Here is a 20,717-nt window from a genome sequence, read left to right on the forward strand (position 1 = left end):
AAATATAGATACGATTCGCGAAATCAAACAAAAATATAATAGAAATTATATTTTCGTTGCTATTATTTCAAAGTTGTGAGTCACTACTGACTTGTTAAGAACTAAGTTTATGAGAACTTAAGATCTTGTGGGATACGGGGAATAGGTTCGAACGCTGATAATAATACTCCACTCAATAACTAGTTTAGATATTTCCCTTCACTAAGAATATTGAAGAGTTTTAAATGAAGTACAGAAGGCTATAACAGCAAGATCGCGACAGAGGACAGAGGCAGAGGAATAGAATTCACTAAGTATCGCCTCGTGTTCAGTGGATCAACAAAGTTTGGAAGTTGAGTCGAACAAGAGTCGTCTTGAGGGGTCGAATCGTCTTGAGGAGTCGAAGCCTGGCTGGTGGCACACTGCAAGTGGCCACGGGAGAGAGAGGCAGGCAGGCAAGTTGCCAAACCTCACAAGAGACTTATAGAAAGATCGAATAAGAGGTTATGTTTGTGACAGGGTTGTTAAAGAACGTGAATTACGACGCCCACTTCTAATAGCATCACTCAGACAGGGGGTGGGTGGGGGGGGGGGAAGGGAGGGAATTACGGTGATAAAAGAGATGAAAAAGAATGAAGAGAATTTTGCCAAGAAGGAAGGAAGGAAGGGAGAGAGAGAGAGAGAGAGAGAGAGAGAGAGAGAGAGAGAGAGAGAGAGAGAGAGAGAGAGAGAGAGAGAGAGAGAGAGAGAGAACAATGTACATTACTCATAATAAAGAGACAAATACGAAAATATTGAGCAATAAAGATGTCTGATGGATGCTCCACACTGCCTATCCATAGACAGAGAATGATAATGACTTACATCACATATAGATAGTCCATTTGCCTTCCTATCATCCTGGACTGAACATATGACTCATAGAACTTTATCTCTTAGTGGGAAATTTCATTAATGTTCTTCATTATGAATGAAAGCTATTGCTAAGTGAAACACTCACAATAAACGTATAATGATAGTTTAGAATTCGCATAGAAATCGACAATTATATTTTAAGATATAACTGGCCCTTCTCTAATGAGGAAAATCAAGCATAAAAAAACAAACAAACATATTTGTTGTGTTTGCTATGACTGGTGAACATAAAGTCAAACGAGGTCGTCGAATTATACCACTCAGTTGTACAATTACCTTGTTAATGATCTGGTCGCCAAACATAAGGGACCAACTACCCAAGATATGCACCGGCGTGTTTAATTGCCTCGTTACTTCTCCGCTAATGAGGTACTAATGACCCGGGCCCTTACGTTGCCATGGAGAAGATTGCACAGAGGTTGTCGTTATAGGAACGGTTGGTGGAGGTCGTTAATGCCAGCTGTGACGACCAGCCAGAGGAAGGAGTCGGTCCCAAGCCACGACCAGAAGGAAGGTCGTATCTGGGGAACATGTAACATCTGGGGAGCATGGGTCGTATCTGGGGAGCATGGGTCGTATCTGGGGAGCATGTAACATCTGGGGAGCATGGGTCGTATCTGGGGAGCAGGGGTCGTTTCTGGGGAGCGTGGGTCGTATCTGGGGAGTATGGGTCGTATCTGAGGAGCGTGGGTCGTATCTAGGGAGCATGGGTCGTATCTGGGGAGCATGGGTCGTATCTGGGGAGCATGGGTCGTATCTGGGGAGCATGGGTCGTATCTGGGGAGCATGGGTCGTATCTGGGGAGCATGGGTCGTATCTAGGGAGCATGGGTCGTATCTGGGGAGCATGTAATCTCTGGGGAGGAGATGCTATCTACCAACGAGACTGTAAATTACTCTACAAATCAACTAATTTTTTTTTCCTTTTACTCCCTCTTGTAAACAAGAACTCTTTAGGATGTTCAAAAGTTTTTCTTTAATTGGCAGTTATCAAAAGATTTCGCATATCTATAAGCAAGCCTCCCATTCGCCAACAGCCTTGTAATTTAGAGTTTGGATTGGTGGAAAATCTCTTCACATGGGCGAGGGTGGTTGTTAGCACAACTGAGGTACCTTAACATAGCTTCTGTGTCAGCTATGAGCTCAACCATTATCAAGGGAGCAGCCAGTGATCTGCGTGTATCCTTAATGGTGTGTGTGTGTGTGTGTGTGTGTGTGTGTGTGTGTGTGTGCCAAATTGTCGATAACGCCAAAGGACTGGTGATCACATCAAAGCGAAAAGCACAAAGAAAGAAAGAAAAAAAAAGAGAGAGAAAATGTACATCATTATTTTCACCCCAGGATTGAAAAAGGCTGGTGACAGACTTCGTCACAAGCTCTCTGATTGGATGTTCTGAGCCAGTTATGAAGTGACAGGTCTACTTAGCGTTGTAATTTCATTTCAGACGATAATAGCTATTTGCGAAACGCCATCATAGATATCAACCACCATTATCTTCCCTGTATCAACTCTCGCTATTCGAAATTAAAAAAAGAATTGGGTTTCTCGTCCTCTTCAAGTGTGTTTTCGAGTCATATATATATATATATATATATATATATATATATATATATATATATATATATATATATATATATATATATATATATATATATATATATGCATATAAGAGAAAGCTCACTAGTATGTAATATGTCACAGTTGAGAAAATTGTTGCTATGACCACATATTCATGACACACTCAGGTCAAAAAAAAAGGTTAAACCAATTTTTTAGATTTTTCCTTTTTTTTTTTTTTCCTTAGTGATTAATGTCAAGCAATTGAACGATAGGTAACATTCTGCTTTGATTTATTTCTCGACAAACACATAGTTCGCCGATAAACAATGGAACTGCATTGTTAATGAGAGAATGGAATGGTCATTTGTGCTGTTCATGTCTTTTTTGATTGGTCGAATCACTGTCATGAACGGATTAGTGTTAGCCAGACGTAATGATTGGTTGAATCAGCGAGAATAATAGATTAGCATTAGAGTAGGAGAAATGAACACAACAGAGATAACGCTGGTCAACTCAACTGTTAGTGACTGTCGAATTGGCTGCTGTTGGGCCGGCAGCTGATGGGGGCCAGCTTTTAGCAGGACCAATAGACCGAATTGCAGTGGTCCGTGGACTACACGGCTGGACCATTGATGAAGACGATGTTTGGGCCAACTTTACGTCGTCAGTTACTGCCAACAAGTAACATGGCTGGTGATTTGCGAGGGTTGATTAAACCACTCGTTACCTGACTGGGCAAGAGAGAGAGAGAGAGAGAGAGAGAGAGAGAGAGAGAGAGAGAGAGAGAGAGAGAGAGAGAGAGGAATTATACGTCATATTGAACCATGCTGTTGTCCTCAGTAATTAAAAATGGTTTAAAGGGACGCTGGAATTGGATTCTAAATATCTTTTCATATTTTTTGTAATGGCCGTATTGTTATAACGATACACACAATATCAACCCAGGATTTTTTTCTTGGTGAAGATATTATGTAAAAATCACTTATCATGGACTAGTCCCTGACCAAAATATCTTTGGAAGTCGAACAACACAAAGCTCTACGTTTAGGTTATTCCATTTAAACAAAAATATTATGACATTTCATTATAGTAAGAGCGCTTAGATAGATAGATGAATAGATGTATAGATAGATAGATAGGTGATGTACACACAAATGGCTCAAGACCCACTCACACTTGTCGTTTTCTTCCACCAGGTGTTGCCTGCTTGAAGTGCCCCTGTGTTCGCGTGAGGGTGAGGGGTAATGTGACTGCTGGTGTTAACCAGAGAAGCGCACACTTCGTTGCTGTCCCGTGAGGGCAAAGACTCCATGATGATATTGTGGGCGTGAGGGGGTGGACGACTCTCCCCAGCGACCTGCAGGAGAAGTCGTGCCGCCTCTGGAGGCAGGTGGGCGCCGTGCCATGCTGAAGGAAGTCGTGGCGGCACCAACGCTGGAGGAGGCGAGGTAGGGCGGGGCGCTGCGACGAAGATCCACTCTGGATGATTGGGTCGCCTCCCGCCCCACTAGTTCTCACCCACCAGACGAGACCCACTCTGGATGGTGGGGGCGCCTCACACCCGAGCGCTTCCTCACCCCCACGCCATGAGCATCCCGCTGGTGGTCGTGATGTTACTACTGCTGCTGACGATGGTAGGGGCGGTGGCTGGCGAGAAGAGATCTCCCCGGGTCGTCACCACGAAGTACGGCAAGCTGAGGGGCTCCATCCGTGAACTCCCCAACAAACACCTCCGCTCCGTCGAGGTCTTCCTCGGGGTGCCTTACGCCACGCCTCCCATCGGTTCGAACCGGTTCAGCCCGACCAGGACCCCGAGTCACTGGGCTGGGGAGAGGATGGCAGACCAGTACGGCCCTGTGTGCCCGCAGCACCTGCCGGAGCTGTGGGAGAGCGAAGCGGAGGCGGCCATGCCACGTCTGCAACTCCTCCACATACGTCGTCTGGCTAACTACCTGACGCATCAAGCGGAGGACTGCCTCTACCTGAATGTCTATGTCCCTTCCCTGGGTGAGTATGACCCACTCGTTCATCGGCAACTACTTTCTCTCCCTCGTCGAGTTTATCCTTCCCTAGTGAGTACTTTCTCTCTCCTGGTGAGTACTTCCTTCCCTTCCTTCCAGGTGATCTACGATATCCAGAAACTTGATCGTCAAGGTAAAGACAACATTAAATGATATGTATAAAACAGAATTATAGTAGCATGAATTCCAAGGTAGGAAGAAAAGCTGCCAGGACAGACACTAAAAGTAGGTTCCAGGCCCTAGAATCTGGTATGAAGGATAAGACTGGCTTCAAGCCTGACAGCTACTGTTTGGTTTGCTGTTTAAGCACCACGGAAAAAAAACAACGTGACGTCATACACAGCGACGAATTTCGTTGTAGCCAAAGATCTTACTTTGAGATCAATATAGACGATATTAGGATCAACGGATCACTGTTGTGTACAGTCATGGCAAAGTTGAATGATCGAAGAGCACTAGAGTGGAGCAGAGAGAGAGAGAGAGAGAGAGAGAGAGAGAGAGAGAGAGGAACTGCCAGAAAGAACAATCGTAATTCTATCTCGTTCATTTCAGGGACCCCAAGATTTAAATCAGGAACTCTGGCGGGATTGATTTCAAGTATTTGTTGCTAAAGTTTGGTAATAAGATGTTGTCTCCTTCTAGTTCCACGTCTCTCTTCCGTCCTTTGATGGTCCAAACTCATTAAACTTAAGTTAGACGAAAATATTTTTCTGTTGTACAGGCCTCTCGCTTTTAATCACTGCGGAAGTCTGAGAAAAGAAATGATGCCTTGCATGCAGTATGTGCGTGCGTGCGTGCGGGCGTGAGTGAGTTTGCGTGTGTGTATCGTGAAGAATGTGTGTTTGTGCTCGAGCGTTTGCTTGCATCCATTCATTCAGTAAGTCGTAAGTTGTGGCCAGCAGCCACCAAGGGTAGCACTACCCTCCTGGCTTGGTTGGGAGTGTTGAAGTGATGAACCAGAGCCATCTCACACTCCATATCTCAGAATCACTCGCCATAGTTTCCGTCTTAGGCAAACCTAAGCTTACTGGTTTAGGATCAGTACCTTCGCCATCCATACACCTCACACCTAATCTTCCCATCTTTCATCTTTCTGTTTTCACAATGTTTATCTTAATCTTCTTCGTACTGATCATCTGTTGTGCTTGACTACAGCAAGGGCGTCATCAGGTGTTGAGGGATGCCATATGTTTCAAGAGTGGAGAATAAATTCCAGCCACAAAGGACGCATTTATGTCGCTCCTACGCTGGCATATATATATATTGCCACGAATGAAAATGCAATTTAGGCAAAATGTTTTAGCATGTGTCAGCTTATTCGTCCCCGAAAATGACAGGATTTTGGCATTTATTGGCAAAGTGTTGTGATCATTTTGCATTTGAAATTCGTTACTGTGTTCTGGTTAAAGTCACTGGGAAATTCGCATTTGCCCTTTTTTAATTTATTTTCTCTAAAGTGTTCAGTGTGCTGGACACAAACATCGTGACTTTGATTCACTGGAAACTAGGTGAAATTCCATTCGTTGTTCGTCATGTGTTTCAAAATTTGTTTGCGAGGTTAGTTTTCTCAAAAGATTTTAGATCTCACTGTGTTTCCTGCGAGAGAGAGAGAGAGAGAGAGAGAGAGAGAGAGAGAGAGAGAGAGAGAGAGAGAGAGAGAGAGAGAGAGAGAGAGGGAAAGAAAGAGAGAGAGAAAGGGAGAGAAACAAAATGACAGGGGGGGCCAGAAAGCAGCAATACACACAGACACAGGCAACACCCACTCATTCCACGGAACGTCGTAGAGTCGTAAGCCAAGGTCATCAGCTTCCAAATTTGGGTCATCTGCCTCTGATAACCCTCCTCAGAACGAAGTTAATTCTCGTTCATGTCTTGTTTTTCTCTGGTGGCGTTGCCTTGGAAACCCTGACCCTCAGAATAATATTCTAGGAATTTTTCTCCAAGTCATATGCTTATAAACAGGTTGTTTGTGTGTGTGAGGCCGCTTGGGCAAGCATTAGTGTTTAATTTTCTGTAATACCTGTGGGCGGATGGTCATATACAGGACATGGAATGCAAGTTCGTGTGACGTTAGGGTGATGTTTGTGTGTATGTGTGTGTGTGTGTGTGTCTGCCTCCCGTTGTCGTCTTGCTTTTGAAATTGTATTTTTATGAAGGATTAAAAAGCACACAGACACACACAGACACAGACACAGACACACACACACACACACACAGATACACACAGACATAGATACACCAACCCACACATACACACACCCACACCCAACAGCCACGTACACACACACACACACACACACGCACAAACACACACACACACAAACACACAGATACACACCGACACAGATACACCAACCCAGACACACACACACCCACACCCAACAGCCACGTACACACACACAAACACACACGCACACACACACACACACACACACACACACACACACACACACACAAACACACAGATACACACAGACACAGACACACCAACCCACACACACTCACACCCACACCCACAGCCACGTACACACACACAAACACACACACACACACACACACACACACACACACAGATACACACAGACACAGACACACCAACCCACACACACCCACACCCACAGCCACACACACACACACACACCACACACACATCAAAAGATTTCTATTCTGCACTTGTACGCCATAACGGATAAATGACAACATAGACTGGAAAGTCTTTTCCTTTTTAAGCTATTGTTGAGATCTGAAAAGCTTTTGAGGTTAACACCCAGACTCGAGGACTACTTTGGCCACCGTCTAAAAGTTGAAAGGTCTTGTGTCCCATATAGAATCTAGAATTTAGAAACTTGTGGCTAACCTTCTAGAAACTGGAAGTTATGAGTTACTTCATAACTTGGGGGAAAAAGAATTCTTTCTATGAGTTCTGTGAGCTACCGTAACTCATAGAAAGTGGCTCCTGTGTTCTGACGAAAGAAGGAACACACAGTGAGTGAGCTGGCTTCGCAGTGTCTCACTTTATTGTATATAGAACGTGCAGTGAAGACTGTGGCTGGGCAGTGACTCTGGAAGACTGCCAGTACGGTGTCTCTACAGTGTGTTAAGTCTAGATGACACTGCCAGTGCTCAGTGCCAAGAGAAATTCAATTTTTTTTCCCCTCTCTCTCAGTGATAGCGCACTGCAACACCCCCCCTATCCCACTCTGAGCCCGCCCAGCTTTTTAGCCCTCCACTCATCGATCTTCGAAGCTTGAAGCCCGCATGACATCTCTGCTCTACGCTAAGCTTTAGGTAAACCAAGCTGCCAGGGATTGGGCTGAACAGATGTATATTGCGAGTGCCTAGAATGTTGACTTGCATTCGTATGAGATCAAAAAGGACATAAATTCTACCAAATGGGACTTCTTATGGCTAAGGAAAGGCTTGGCTATACCGTGGAAGATAGAATACTTCTATATTTTTGATTAGTAATGAGAAAATCACTTGATTGAGATAACGTCTGACACATTCTTGATAACCATGAGTTACAAAATCATGGGTATGTACACAAGGATTCGAACTGGATCCCAGGAGAAAAAACATAGAAAGAGGTTCAATGGTATTTCGTTCAAGTGTTACATAATTGCTGCAGGAGGGACAAATCAATGATCATTTCTCATGTGATTTAGTTATCTTGCTCGGTTGATCCTGTGTTACGCTCTTGATTATATCTTATTTGAGCTCTGTTGCAGGGCTGTGTTGGTATGGGGTGAGTTGTACTGATAGATGTTCTTATATATTCGATGTTTTCTTTGGTGTGTGTGTGGGTGTGTGTGTGTGTGTGTGTGTGTGTGTGTGTGTGTGTGTGTGTAGGTGTGCGAGTTGGTGCGTGTGTTTGTGTGTATGTGTCTCCGTCTGTGTTTGTGTTGTTATAATGTACCTATATATGCTAGAAAGTGAATGATAAGAGAAGCTAGAATGACCACAAGAAGATGCAAAAACAAAAGACGACGTTATTATATATTCGACCTTATCACTTCAGAACGAACTGCAGACAATGGCGTTTCTAGATTGAGTTCTGAAACATTTTTAGAATAATTAGTATATTTACTTTCCACCAGAATGTGTCTTCTCAATAGCATTTCCTACGGCTGAGTACGCTACATTAATTATGTAATTTCACTCACCATTTTTTTTGGCTTGGTCAACTTATTTTCATTTTGGAACGTTTCTCTGTCAGTGTTTGAGGAATGACTTATATATAAGGGTACAAACATAGCGAGGAGAGTTTTATTATTTCGTGCTCTCCTGCATCATTTGATACACTTATTCTGGGTTCGAACCCCGTTAAGGTCATTTAAGGATATTGTGTTGCAAAAGGATGGAAAACCAGTTAGGTAGGTATATTTACTTATAGTTACCATGTATGTAGATTTATATATATATCTATATTATGGTAAAGCAGATGTATATGATGTATATAGATTTATATATATTTCTATATTATGGTAAAGCAGATGTACATGATGTGTATAGATGTATATATATTTCTGTATCATGGTAAAGCAGATGTATATGATGTATATAGATTTATATATATTTCTATATTATGGTAAAGCAGATGTATATGATGTATATAAAAGTAATCCTATAATAATACCCTTGTAAAGCTAAAGAATATTATCCTCCTCTTTTGATACGACAGTACGACTTTTGAGGACGATCGGTACGACCCTTAGACAGGATAGTACGACCCTTCAAAGTATGATGACGTGACACACATTCTTGACCTGATCCTTAACGTCAAGGGTTAGGTCAAGGGTCACACCGGTCGTGCTCAAGGGCCACAACGTTGTGTTCGAAGAGGTGAAGGAAAGAGTTTGAAAAAGAGGTATATTGACCAACCCTTTCTCCTGTCTCCCTCCCCCTACAGTAGCGGATACAACGGGCCACCGCGCTCTGCCTGTGGTCGTCTACATACACGGCGAGAGCTTCGAATGGGGAGCCTCAAACCCATACGACGGCTCGGTCTTAGCTGCATACGGGGAGGTGATCGTCATTACCGTGAATTATCGTCTGGGTCCTCTAGGTGGGTCACTGAACCTCTTTTGTTTTCTGTCACTGAACCTCCTCTTTTGTTTTCTGTCACTGAATCTCTTTTGTTTTCTGTCACTGAGCCTTTTTTGTTTTCTGTCACTGAATCTCTCTTGTTTTCTGTCACTGAACCTCTTTTTTTGTTTTCTGTCACTTTATGATCAGTTTATCATCTACTTGAGTCATATCATCTACTTCAGTCACTTTATGATCAGTTTATCATCTACTTCAGTCACTTTATGATCAGTTTATCATCTACTTCAGTCACTTTATGATCAGTTTATCATCTACTTCAGTCACTTTATGATCAGTTTATCATCTACTTCAGTCACTTTATGATCAGTTTATCATCTACTTCAGTCACTTTATGATCAGTTTATCATCTACTTCAGTCACTTTATGATCAGTTTATCATCTACTTCAGTCACTTTATGATCAGTTTATCATCTACTTCAGTCACTTTATGATCAGTTTATCATCTACTTCAGTCACTTTATGATCAGTTTATCATCTACTTCAGTCACTTTATGATCAGTTTATCATCTACTTCAGTCACTTCATGTTCAGTTTATCATCTACTTCAGTCACTTTATGATCAGTTTATCATCTACTTCAGTCACTTTATGATCAGTTTATCATCTACTTCAGTCACTTTATGATCAGTTTATCATCTACTTCAGTCACTTTATGATCAGTTTATCATCTACTTCAGTCACTTTATGATCAGTTTATCATCTACTTCAGTCACTTTATGATCAGTTTATCATCTACTTCAGTCACTTTATGATCAGTTTATCATCTACTTCAGTCACTTTATGATCAGTTTATCATCTACTTCAGTCACTTTATGATCAGTTTATCATCTACTTCAGTCACTTTATGATCAGTTTATCATCTACTTCAGTCACTTTATGATCAGTTTATCATCTACTTCAGTCACTTTATGATCAGTTTATCATCTACTTCAGTCACTTTATGATCAGTTTATCATCTACTTCAGTCACTTTATGATCAGTTTATCATCTACTTCAGTCACTTTATGATCAGTTTATCATCTACTTCAGTCACTTTATGATCAGTTTATCATCTACTTCAGTCACTTTATGATCAGTTTATCATCTACTTCAGTCACTTTATGATCAGTTTATCATCTACTTCAGTCACTTTATGATCAGTTTATCATCTACTTCAGTCACTTTATGATCAGTTTATCATCTACTTCAGTCACTTTATGATCAGTTTATCATCTACTTCAGTCACTTTATGATCAGTTTATCATCTACTTCAGTCACTTTATGATCAGTTTATCATCTACTTCAGTCACTTTATGATCAGTTTATCATCTACTTGAGTCATATCATCTACTTCAGTCACTTTATGATCAGTTTATCATCTACTTGAGTCATATCATCTACTTCAGTCACTTTATGATCAGTTTATCATCTACTTCAGTCACTTTATGATCAGTTTATCATCTACTTCAGTCACTTCATGTTCAGTTTATCATCTACTTCAGTCACTTTATGATCAGTTTATCATCTACTTGAGTCATATCATCTACTTCAGTCACTTCATGTTCAGTTTATCATCTACTTCAGTCACTTTATGATCAGTTTATCATCTACTTCAGTCACTTTATGATCAGTTTATCATCTACTTCAGTCACTTTATGATCAGTTTATCATCTACTTCAGTCACTTTATGATCAGTTTATCATCTACTTCAGTCACTTTATGATCAGTTTATCATCTACTTCAGTCACTTTATGATCAGTTTATCATCTACTTCAGTCACTTTATGATCAGTTTATCATCTACTTCAGTCACTTTATGATCAGTTTATCATCTACTTCAGTCACTTTATGATCAGTTTATCATCTACTTCAGTCACTTTATGATCAGTTTATCATCTACTTCAGTCACTTTATGATCAGTTTATCATCTACTTCAGTCACTTTATGATCAGTTTATCATCTACTTCAGTCACTTTATGATCAGTTTATCATCTACTTCAGTCACTTTATGTTCAGTTTATCATCTACTTCAGTCACTTTATGTTCAGTTTATCATCTACTTCAGTCACTTTATGATCAGTTTATCATCTACTTCAGTCACTTTATGATCAGTTTATCATCTACTTCAGTCACTTTATGATCAGTTTATCATCTACTTCAGTCACTTTATGATCAGTTTATCATCTACTTGAGTCATATCATCTACTTCAGTCACTTCATGTTCAGTTTATCATCTACTTCAGTCACTTTATGATCAGTTTATCATCTACTTCAGTCACTTCATGTTCAGTTTATCATCTACTTCAGTCACTTTATGATCAGTTTATCATCTACTTCAGTCACTTTATGATCAGTTTATCATCTACTTCAGTCACTTTATGATCAGTTTATCATCTACTTCAGTCACTTTATGATCAGTTTATCATCTACTTCAGTCACTTTATGATCAGTTTATCATCTACTTCAGTCACTTTATGATCAGTTTATCATCTACTTCAGTCACTTTATGATCAGTTTATCATCTACTTCAGTCACTTCATGTTCAGTTTATCATCTACTTCAGTCACTTTATGATCAGTTTATCATCTACTTCAGTCACTTTATGATCAGTTTATCATCTACTTCAGTCACTTTATGATCAGTTTATCATCTACTTCAGTCACTTTATGATCAGTTTATCATCTACTTCAGTCACTTTATGATCAGTTTATCATCTACTTCAGTCACTTTATGATCAGTTTATCATCTACTTGAGTCATATCATCTACTTCAGTCACTTCATGTTCAGTTTATCATCTACTTCAGTCACTTTATGATCAGTTTATCATCTACTTCAGTCACTTTATGATCAGTTTATCATCTACTTCAGTCACTTTATGATCAGTTTATCATCTACTTCAGTCACTTTATGATCAGTTTATCATCTACTTCAGTCACTTTATGATCAGTTTATCATCTACTTCAGTCACTTTATGATCAGTTTATCATCTACTTCAGTCACTTTATGATCAGTTTATCATCTACTTCAGTCACTTTATGATCAGTTTATCATCTACTTCAGTCACTTTATGATCAGTTTATCATCTACTTCAGTCACTTTATGATCAGTTTATCATCTACTTCAGTCACTTTATGATCAGTTTATCATCTACTTCAGTCACTTTATGATCAGTTTATCATCTACTTCAGTCACTTTATGATCAGTTTATCATCTACTTGAGTCATATCATCTACTTCAGTCACTTTATGATCAGTTTATCATCTACTTCAGTCACTTTATGATCAGTTTATCATCTACTTCAGTCACTTTATGATCAGTTTATCATCTACTTCAGTCACTTCATGTTCAGTTTATCATCTACTTCAGTCACTTTATGATCAGTTTATCATCTACTTCAGTCACTTTATGATCAGTTTATCATCTACTTCAGTCACTTTATGATCAGTTTATCATCTACTTCAGTCACTTTATGATCAGTTTATCATCTACTTCAGTCACTTTATGATCAGTTTATCATCTACTTCAGTCACTTTATGATCAGTTTATCATCTACTTCAGTCACTTTATGATCAGTTTATCATCTACTTCAGTCACTTTATGATCAGTTTATCATCTACTTCAGTCACTTTATGATCAGTTTATCATCTACTTCAGTCACTTTATGATCAGTTTATCATCTACTTCAGTCACTTTATGATCAGTTTATCATCTACTTCAGTCACTTTATGTTCAGTTTATCATCTACTTGAGTCATATCATCTACTTCAGTCACTTCATGTTCAGTTTATCATCTACTTCAGTCACTTCATCTTCAGTTTATCATCTACTTCAGTCACTTTATGATCAGTTTATCATCTACTTGAGTCACTTTCCCTATACTAACAGGAGGTTTCACCAGAGAGAACACCGTTATTATCCCTTCCCTCCCACATTACTTGCTGGGAATAATGGTAAACACCGAGGGCGACGTTACTCATCCATCTTGCTGACGGTGTTGTGGGAGTTTCTTAACAGCGGTGTAATGATTCTCGTAATTCATCTCATATAATTCCCAAGACAAACCCAATTTTAAAAGCCATATTTTTCCTCTTGTTATTAAATTTCACAGCACGAGCCCCTAACTCTTTCCCTGATTAAAGATGTCGAGAATAATGACAGAGACAATAAGGGATTTTATTTTCTTTATCTGGTGCAAGGTTAGTGGGAGTGAAATTTTCACTTAGTTTGTAGTTATTCTTGGATAAATCAAAATGCATCAGCCTATATACGTACACGTCTGGACTATAAGGTTACCGATACAGTAAGAAATTAGTATTATATGGTTCACAACATCCAACAAGTGTATTAAACGAAGCTCACACTCAACCAGGGAAGTATCGAACACCATCATACCAACAGACTACTGGCCCTGTGTCAACACTACCAATACATACCAGCTGAAGTACTATCATTTATCTTCACTAGAGAATATGATGCTATATTGTTTGGTTCAAACTGTGTAAGATAATGAATCCCTTTTTTTTCCCCCCACCACTGGTATGGGTAGCAGGCGGTAAAGGGGGCTGTACATGGCGACGAGCTCCCCTTCGTGTTTGGGGCGCCCTTGGTGGGAGAACTTGGGGTCTTCGCTGGCAACTGGAGTCGCCAGGACCAGATGGTGTCGGAGGCTATGCTCACTTACCTCACCAACTTCGCTAAGACTGGGTGAGGCGAACGAACTATGAGCTAACATAAATATTAAACAGGTTCCATGACGCATCTGGTTATGCCAGTGATGGAGAAGTATAATATATAGATTGATGACGAAGGTGATGATGCACTTTTCTGTCTACGATGTGTCATAACTCAGTAATGTTGTGCACAGTGGCTGATTATACACCTGGGGTAGAGGAATGAATAGTGAATGGTCCTACTCCCCCAGGCAGTGTTCTAAGTCCTCTACAGCTGTTTCACAGGGACCTTTGGTGAATTGGTGGCCAGAGTAACTGAATGTTGATATAATGACATATAGAAAGCATATAACTGTGTTGTTTGTATATTTATTATAAAGATGTTTTGCGTAGTTTTATCATGTTTTGTTGGAATCTATATGAAAGTGGTATTCTACTAGGATCTTTTCCATTATTCCTCCATTTCATTAGTTTAATCACCAGAAGCAGCTTAGGGAATTTGATCTTCTTATGAATACTTACGGTAATCGTAACTCCAACACATTTATTGTAAATATTGATATGATATCTCATTTAACCAAGACTGTTTAACTAGAGAAATACAGGCAATTCCACTGATATCCAACCTCCCTCCGTTCTGCAGACTCTTATCTAGAATCTAATGATAATGATATGATACCTGAAATGACCTCTCCATTCACGTGACCTCTGACCTCACGTGGCTTATCCTCTCTCACAGGAACCCAAATTTCCTGAAGACTCAAGACATGCACATCACAGTGGGAGAGAAGAGCCGCTTCCTTAACCTCAAGTGGGATAAATACGACCCAATCTATCAAAAATACTTACTAATTAGTAAGTGGCGTACGACTGTCTGAGTGGATGATGGTTTAGGATCTTTCAGTTTTCTCATTGGTCTTCAGTTATCTTGCAGGGGTTTTTGATCGTCTAAGTGGGATATGATTGGCTGAATGAAACTCGATTGCCTATCTGAACTTTCAATGTCTTATTACATTCCATCAAAGTGGACTTTAATCGTATTAGTCGAATATGATTATAGAACATCTCTGCAGAGTACAAGATCACTTGATCTGTTATATACCCCAGATGAAGTGAGTGAATAGAGACATATAGATATGCTTAAGTGTATCTAAAAGTACGAAGCTTCTAACGATCATATACATTTGCAAAATAGAAGACCATATAAACTGTTCTGTACCTTGTACAAAGGAAAACTGAATACACACTTACACAAACACTTTGAGGCGTGACTGATATAACGTTTTGAATCACATAACTTGTATATGAGGCTCAAACTGATATGATTTTTCACAAAACTTGTACGTAAACATTACCTACACACACACACACACACACACACACTCACTGCCCAGTACGAGTGTAGTGTGGTCGAAATTGCCTTCTAGTGTAGTATCACCTGAATACTGGATAATGTATTTGATTATCACAATGAAAATTAGTTTATTAATGGTATAGATTATTTTGATAGGTTGGAATTTATTCATTAGGGTGAAGATTACTTTGTTAGGATCAAAATTAGTGAATTAGGGGAAAACAATTAGTTTCGTTTCAGTGTTTTATGTCAATGTATTAATTTTTCTTGCTCTATGACAATAGTTTTGAGGATATATGCCACGTATTCATTGTTCTTTTTCTACTGGAATTCTGGTAGCATTTCCAACCAGTGTGGCTGGTTGTGTAGAAGTCTTTGGTTGGTTGTCTCAAAGAGTTGTGTTTGCGGAGACATCTCTGGTCGAGGGTTACAGGCTGTGTGGTTGTGTAAGCGTTCCTTGACTGGTAGTTTCTAGGCTGTGTGGTCGTTCTGTATGGTCGTGTTAACGTCGTTAGATAGTAGTAATGTTCCTGTTCTCTCAGGTACCCGACCTCGGCTCCGGGACCACTACAGGGCGCACCAGCTGGCCCTGTGGACCTGGCTAGTGCCCCAGCTGCAGAGGGTGGGGCGACAGGAGTTCTTGATCCTCCGCGATCCAGAGTCTGAGGAACTGGCTGCCGAGGACCAGCTACAGGAGCTGTCGGTCGTGCACCACCTCTTCACCGACCACGACGACCCCGCGTTGTACTCGGGCATGGTACGACCCCTTCAGCACATGGCGGGTCATTACATCTTACCCTCGACGACCACCACTACGACCCCGCCACCACACACCACCACTACGCCTTCAGTATTCTCGCGCCTCTTCACCACGCCGCGGTACCCGTACCGTGACGGAGGGCAGCGCCCTCCGCCAGACGTGCCGATCAATGTCACAGCTCACGCAGAAGCGACAATGCCAGAGGGCGTCGACTACATAGCTTACTCAACCGCTCTGTCGGTCACGATCGCCATCGGCGTCTCGCTCCTGATCTTGAACATCCTAATCTTCGCCGGGGTGTACTATCAGCGCGACCGGTCGCGCCTTGGAGACAAACAGGAGCAACAGAGCCAACAGAACAGCCAGAGCAGCAGCGAACAACAGATGGCAGCTATTAGCTCAGCGTCAGGCCCTATATTAGGGTCAACCATAAACCTGGAGGTGACGAAGCCTCCGCTGACGGCGACGTCGTCGCTGAAGGCTCCTCCTCCCTCGCCCCTGAGCAACACCCAGGCCTTCACCCACATCTCCGAGTGCCCGCCCGCCTTCGCTGACACACCCGTCAGTCTGGAGGCGGGTGGGCACTGTGTGGCCGTAGCTCCACCCACGATACCGAACGGCAGCGCTACTCTGGTGGGTAGCCAGCAGCAACAGCAACAGCAGCAACAGCAGCAGCAACAGCAGCAGCAACAGCAGCAGCACAAACAGATGACTCTCCCACGGCCGCCACCACCGCCCCGTTTCTTGCCTGCTGAGTCTCAACCTCTGCTACCGGTACACGTACCGGCTCCCCCCAGGGGCAAGATTCCTCCATACGAGGAACTGAGAGTATGATGGCGGCGCCCTCTGGTGACGGTGCTATCTGCCGCTGAGCACCTTCAAGGGGGCGGCTCCACCACGATCACCGTGCCCTTGGCCAGCAGCCCTCTAGACCAGCAGCACCACCATCACCACGCACAGGTAGTTGACTACTATGGAGGCACATTCTACGACGGGCGGGACATGACGACGTCGTTCCGTGGCGACGAACCCGTCGTCGTGTTACCGCCAGGGCTGGACACTGCTGCCGGGAGCTCGTCTACGTGGCCTCGTAAGGCCCGTGGTCCACGCACCTTCCCAGAGGGCGACCCTACATGTCTGCAGCTGAAGTCAGATGGAACGCCTCCGTACTCCTAGCAATAACCTCCTAGGTGGGACTAGGGACGTCTTGTGTGGTAGTGATGATAATCACAGAACAAGAAAAAAAGAGTTTTTTTGGGGGGGAACTTGGATGGAGACTGCTACAGCGCTCACACTTATATTTACACCTTTATTAATAACTTTTCAGAACCCTGTCTATGTGAAAGTGTGCACTTTTTATATGTATGTGAATTATGATTGTGTAAAATACGTGTACATATTACTCAGATGATCTATTGACATGTTGCAGATTCAAATGTTTTCAATAAAACTTGCTAGTAAAATGGAGTTTGGCATGAGCCTTAATCTCTAAGACCTGTGTTATGGATCATGAATAGTGGAACCGCTTCTCATCTCGGCCAACGTCAAAGACGGGAAGTAAAGAAACAGATGTGAAATGAATTCACTAATAGCAGTCACTATGTTGGGTCATTACCATTAACTAGTTTCTCTGTTACGTAGCTGGTACAGGATGACCAGCTGTATCTGGTTACCACATCTCCCATTTCCCGCCGGCGATATTGTGAATAACTTTTGTCACTGTTACAGCCATACATCCCGGCGCTGCTCTGGTCAGTACCCCTAGTCATCGTCCCTAAACCTAATGCTAAAGTGATGAGGTTTCTCTCAACAGAACTACTTATTTATGTAACCATTATTCTGTCCACACTTCTTGACATGGCTATGAGGTTATTTTCTGTTATTCACATCATTCTATGCATTCATGGACGATGTCTTACCATTACTTCCCTTGTCATATCTCTAGGCAATATTCTTCGTAATCTACTTGGCTTTATGACCCTTTCTATCTCAAGTTAATCTCTGTTCAACATTACGGCAGCTCCAGCTAGCAGTGCCATTGTCTCAATTCCTTCCGGATCATCCACAAACCTTTAAGAGAAACTCATGTCAATACAAACAAAACAGGGGAATTTCAGGAGTACCATAATGGTAATGTAAACAGGCCACGAGTCTTCAGAGAAACTTGATTTCCATATATCTTCTCCTCTTCCATTTCCTAATTCCACACCTTGATCAGTAACACGAAATATTATCATTATTCTCCGATTACTTCTCGTAATGACTGGTGTTCCAGATTCCTGTCGTTACTCATGTCTACATTGCTTGCACCATTTCTGGTGCTATTTCCAGGTTGCTGTGTCACGCCATAAACAGGAGTGGGGGTTGACCAGCTAGCCAGCCGAGGTATGGACTGTGTCTCGTAACATATGTTGCCCAATATTCCTGTCACTTTCACGACCATTTATATTGTTTCCACTAATCTGATACGTCCTTGTTGGTCAGTCGCTGCAGCGTGGATTTATGCAGTGAATGTTTGAAGTCCAAGTCAGAGCTGGAGTGCAGAGGACAAGGCATTTCTTTCTACTGATGGAGGACGTTCATCATGGTGAGTTGGTCAGCGTCGGTGCCCGTGAATCTACACACAGGGGGCTTTTTAGGTATCGAGACCGAGTTGTCCACGTCCGTAGTGGACGGTAATCTGAGGAGAGAGAGAGAGAGAGAGAGAGAGAGAGAGAGAGAGAGAGAGAGAGAGAGAGAGAGAGAGAGAGAGAGAGAGAGAGAGAGATGAAAAATAAGCCATCTTAAGTGTTCACAGCGTAATTAACCATTGAAGACATTCATGGCTGGCTTAATGCTGTTTCAGAATGAGAGGAAATGTCTTTGAGGAAAAAAGAAAGAAGAAAATAAACAAAAACAAAGAAAGGCACTTATAATCTAAGTGCCTTTCTTCCAATATCTACTTCTAGTATTATACCATGTATTGACACGTTTCTGAGAGAGATAAGTTTTTACAATAACATAATCCTGGCCAAAGAATAAGCAGAAGTTCCACTATATCATACATAATGTTCACACAAACCCTATCAAACACGTTATCTTCATTAATTTCAATATTGGATTAATCATCTGTACGTCACATACATAATTATTGGTTAAAACAACTTTAGAGAGATGAAGAATTAGGTCTCATCTCGACATTCAAGATTAATCTACTCTCTCATTTATGTTTCATAACTTGACCCTCCAACTCTGGGATCACATAAGCGAGGGAGACAACCAAGTAAGGATTTGTATCAGGTGAACTGGACTTGACTGGTTGGTGTACACAGTGTACTGGTGGTTTATGATGGCTGTCACGTGTAGTGGGAGAAGAAGGACTGAGGCGAGTGAGGGTGATAAAGTAATGATAAAACCACGCTTGGATCTGAAACTTTTGAGGCAATATATTGAGAGAGGAGGAATGTTGCCACTGTCATAGGTCCATAATGGAGGAGCAGTGCGAAGACAACGATTGTTGTATGGGCAATGTTGTGGGGAAACATTAAGAACAATGCTAAGACAGCACAAAAGGAAATATTGGCATTATTTTGGTTATAGACTACACCAGGAGCAGTGCCAAGATTACATAAAATGAAAATGGGAACTGTTTTGGGTCAGAAAAAAACGACGAAAAGCGTCAAGACAATAGAAGATGGATATTGGTACTGCTGTGAATATACCTCACACCAGAGAGAGTGCCAAGAAACACATAGAAGCTACTGTCACTGCTACAGGTCTGGCACAGATGAGGAGCAGCGCAAAGATCACACAGACAGAATATTGGCCTTGTGACGAGCCTGGCACTGAGTGTTGAGTGCTTCACAAACAGTAGCGTCGCCTTAATGAATTAGTTGGAGGGGAAGGAACCGAGCCGGGCCATGCAAACAAACCCACTGGAGGCATGCAAACAAGCCAACGTGCGTCACGTAAACAAATCCAGCAAAGCCATGCCTACGTCGCAACAAAAAGTACACCAGATTTATATCTACAAAGTCCACGAAACTGAGTAAACAAACCACGTCGAAGCCATGGTCAAAACCAAGTGGAGTCATACGAACAAACCTGACTAAAGTCACGCAAACCCAATCACTAAAATCACGAAAGAAAACCCAGCAATGACAAGGAAAAACAAAGCCAACAACCCTGCTATCAAACCTACCAGTGACGTGTAAACAAAGCTACAAGTCCTATGCAAACAAGGTCAACCTAACTACGCAAAGAAATATATAGGAACCACTCAAATAAACCCTATAAACAGTCCTTCAAGGTTTAGTAATGGGGTAGTCTATCATAATCAAGGGTCGTCACGTCGTGCTCAAGGGTCGTACCGTCGTGCTCAAGGGTCGTCACGTC

At 41.7% G+C, this 20,717-nt stretch overlaps 1 protein-coding gene across 1 annotated transcript in view; it reads left to right on the plus strand.

The window, feature by feature from the left end:
* The window catches only part of LOC139748211 (neuroligin-4, X-linked-like), a 76,901-nt gene extending 59,095 nt beyond the window's left edge, over positions 1-17,806 (plus strand). The window contains exons 2-7 of the mRNA XM_071661035.1: positions 3,651-4,461; positions 9,385-9,540; positions 13,445-13,509; positions 14,106-14,263; positions 14,969-15,084; positions 16,126-17,806. Coding sequence (XP_071517136.1) covers positions 3,996-4,461; positions 9,385-9,540; positions 13,445-13,509; positions 14,106-14,263; positions 14,969-15,084; positions 16,126-17,177 — 2,013 coding nt within the window. The 5' untranslated portion in view covers positions 3,651-3,995 and the 3' untranslated portion in view covers positions 17,178-17,806. The remainder of the gene's footprint in view (positions 1-3,650; positions 4,462-9,384; positions 9,541-13,444; positions 13,510-14,105; positions 14,264-14,968; positions 15,085-16,125) is intronic.
* Positions 17,807-20,717: the final 2,911 nt, after the last annotated feature.

The sequence above is a fragment of the Panulirus ornatus genome, chromosome 73 (assembly GCF_036320965.1).
Source record: "Panulirus ornatus isolate Po-2019 chromosome 73, ASM3632096v1, whole genome shotgun sequence".
Classification (NCBI taxonomy): domain Eukaryota; kingdom Metazoa; phylum Arthropoda; class Malacostraca; order Decapoda; family Palinuridae; genus Panulirus; species Panulirus ornatus.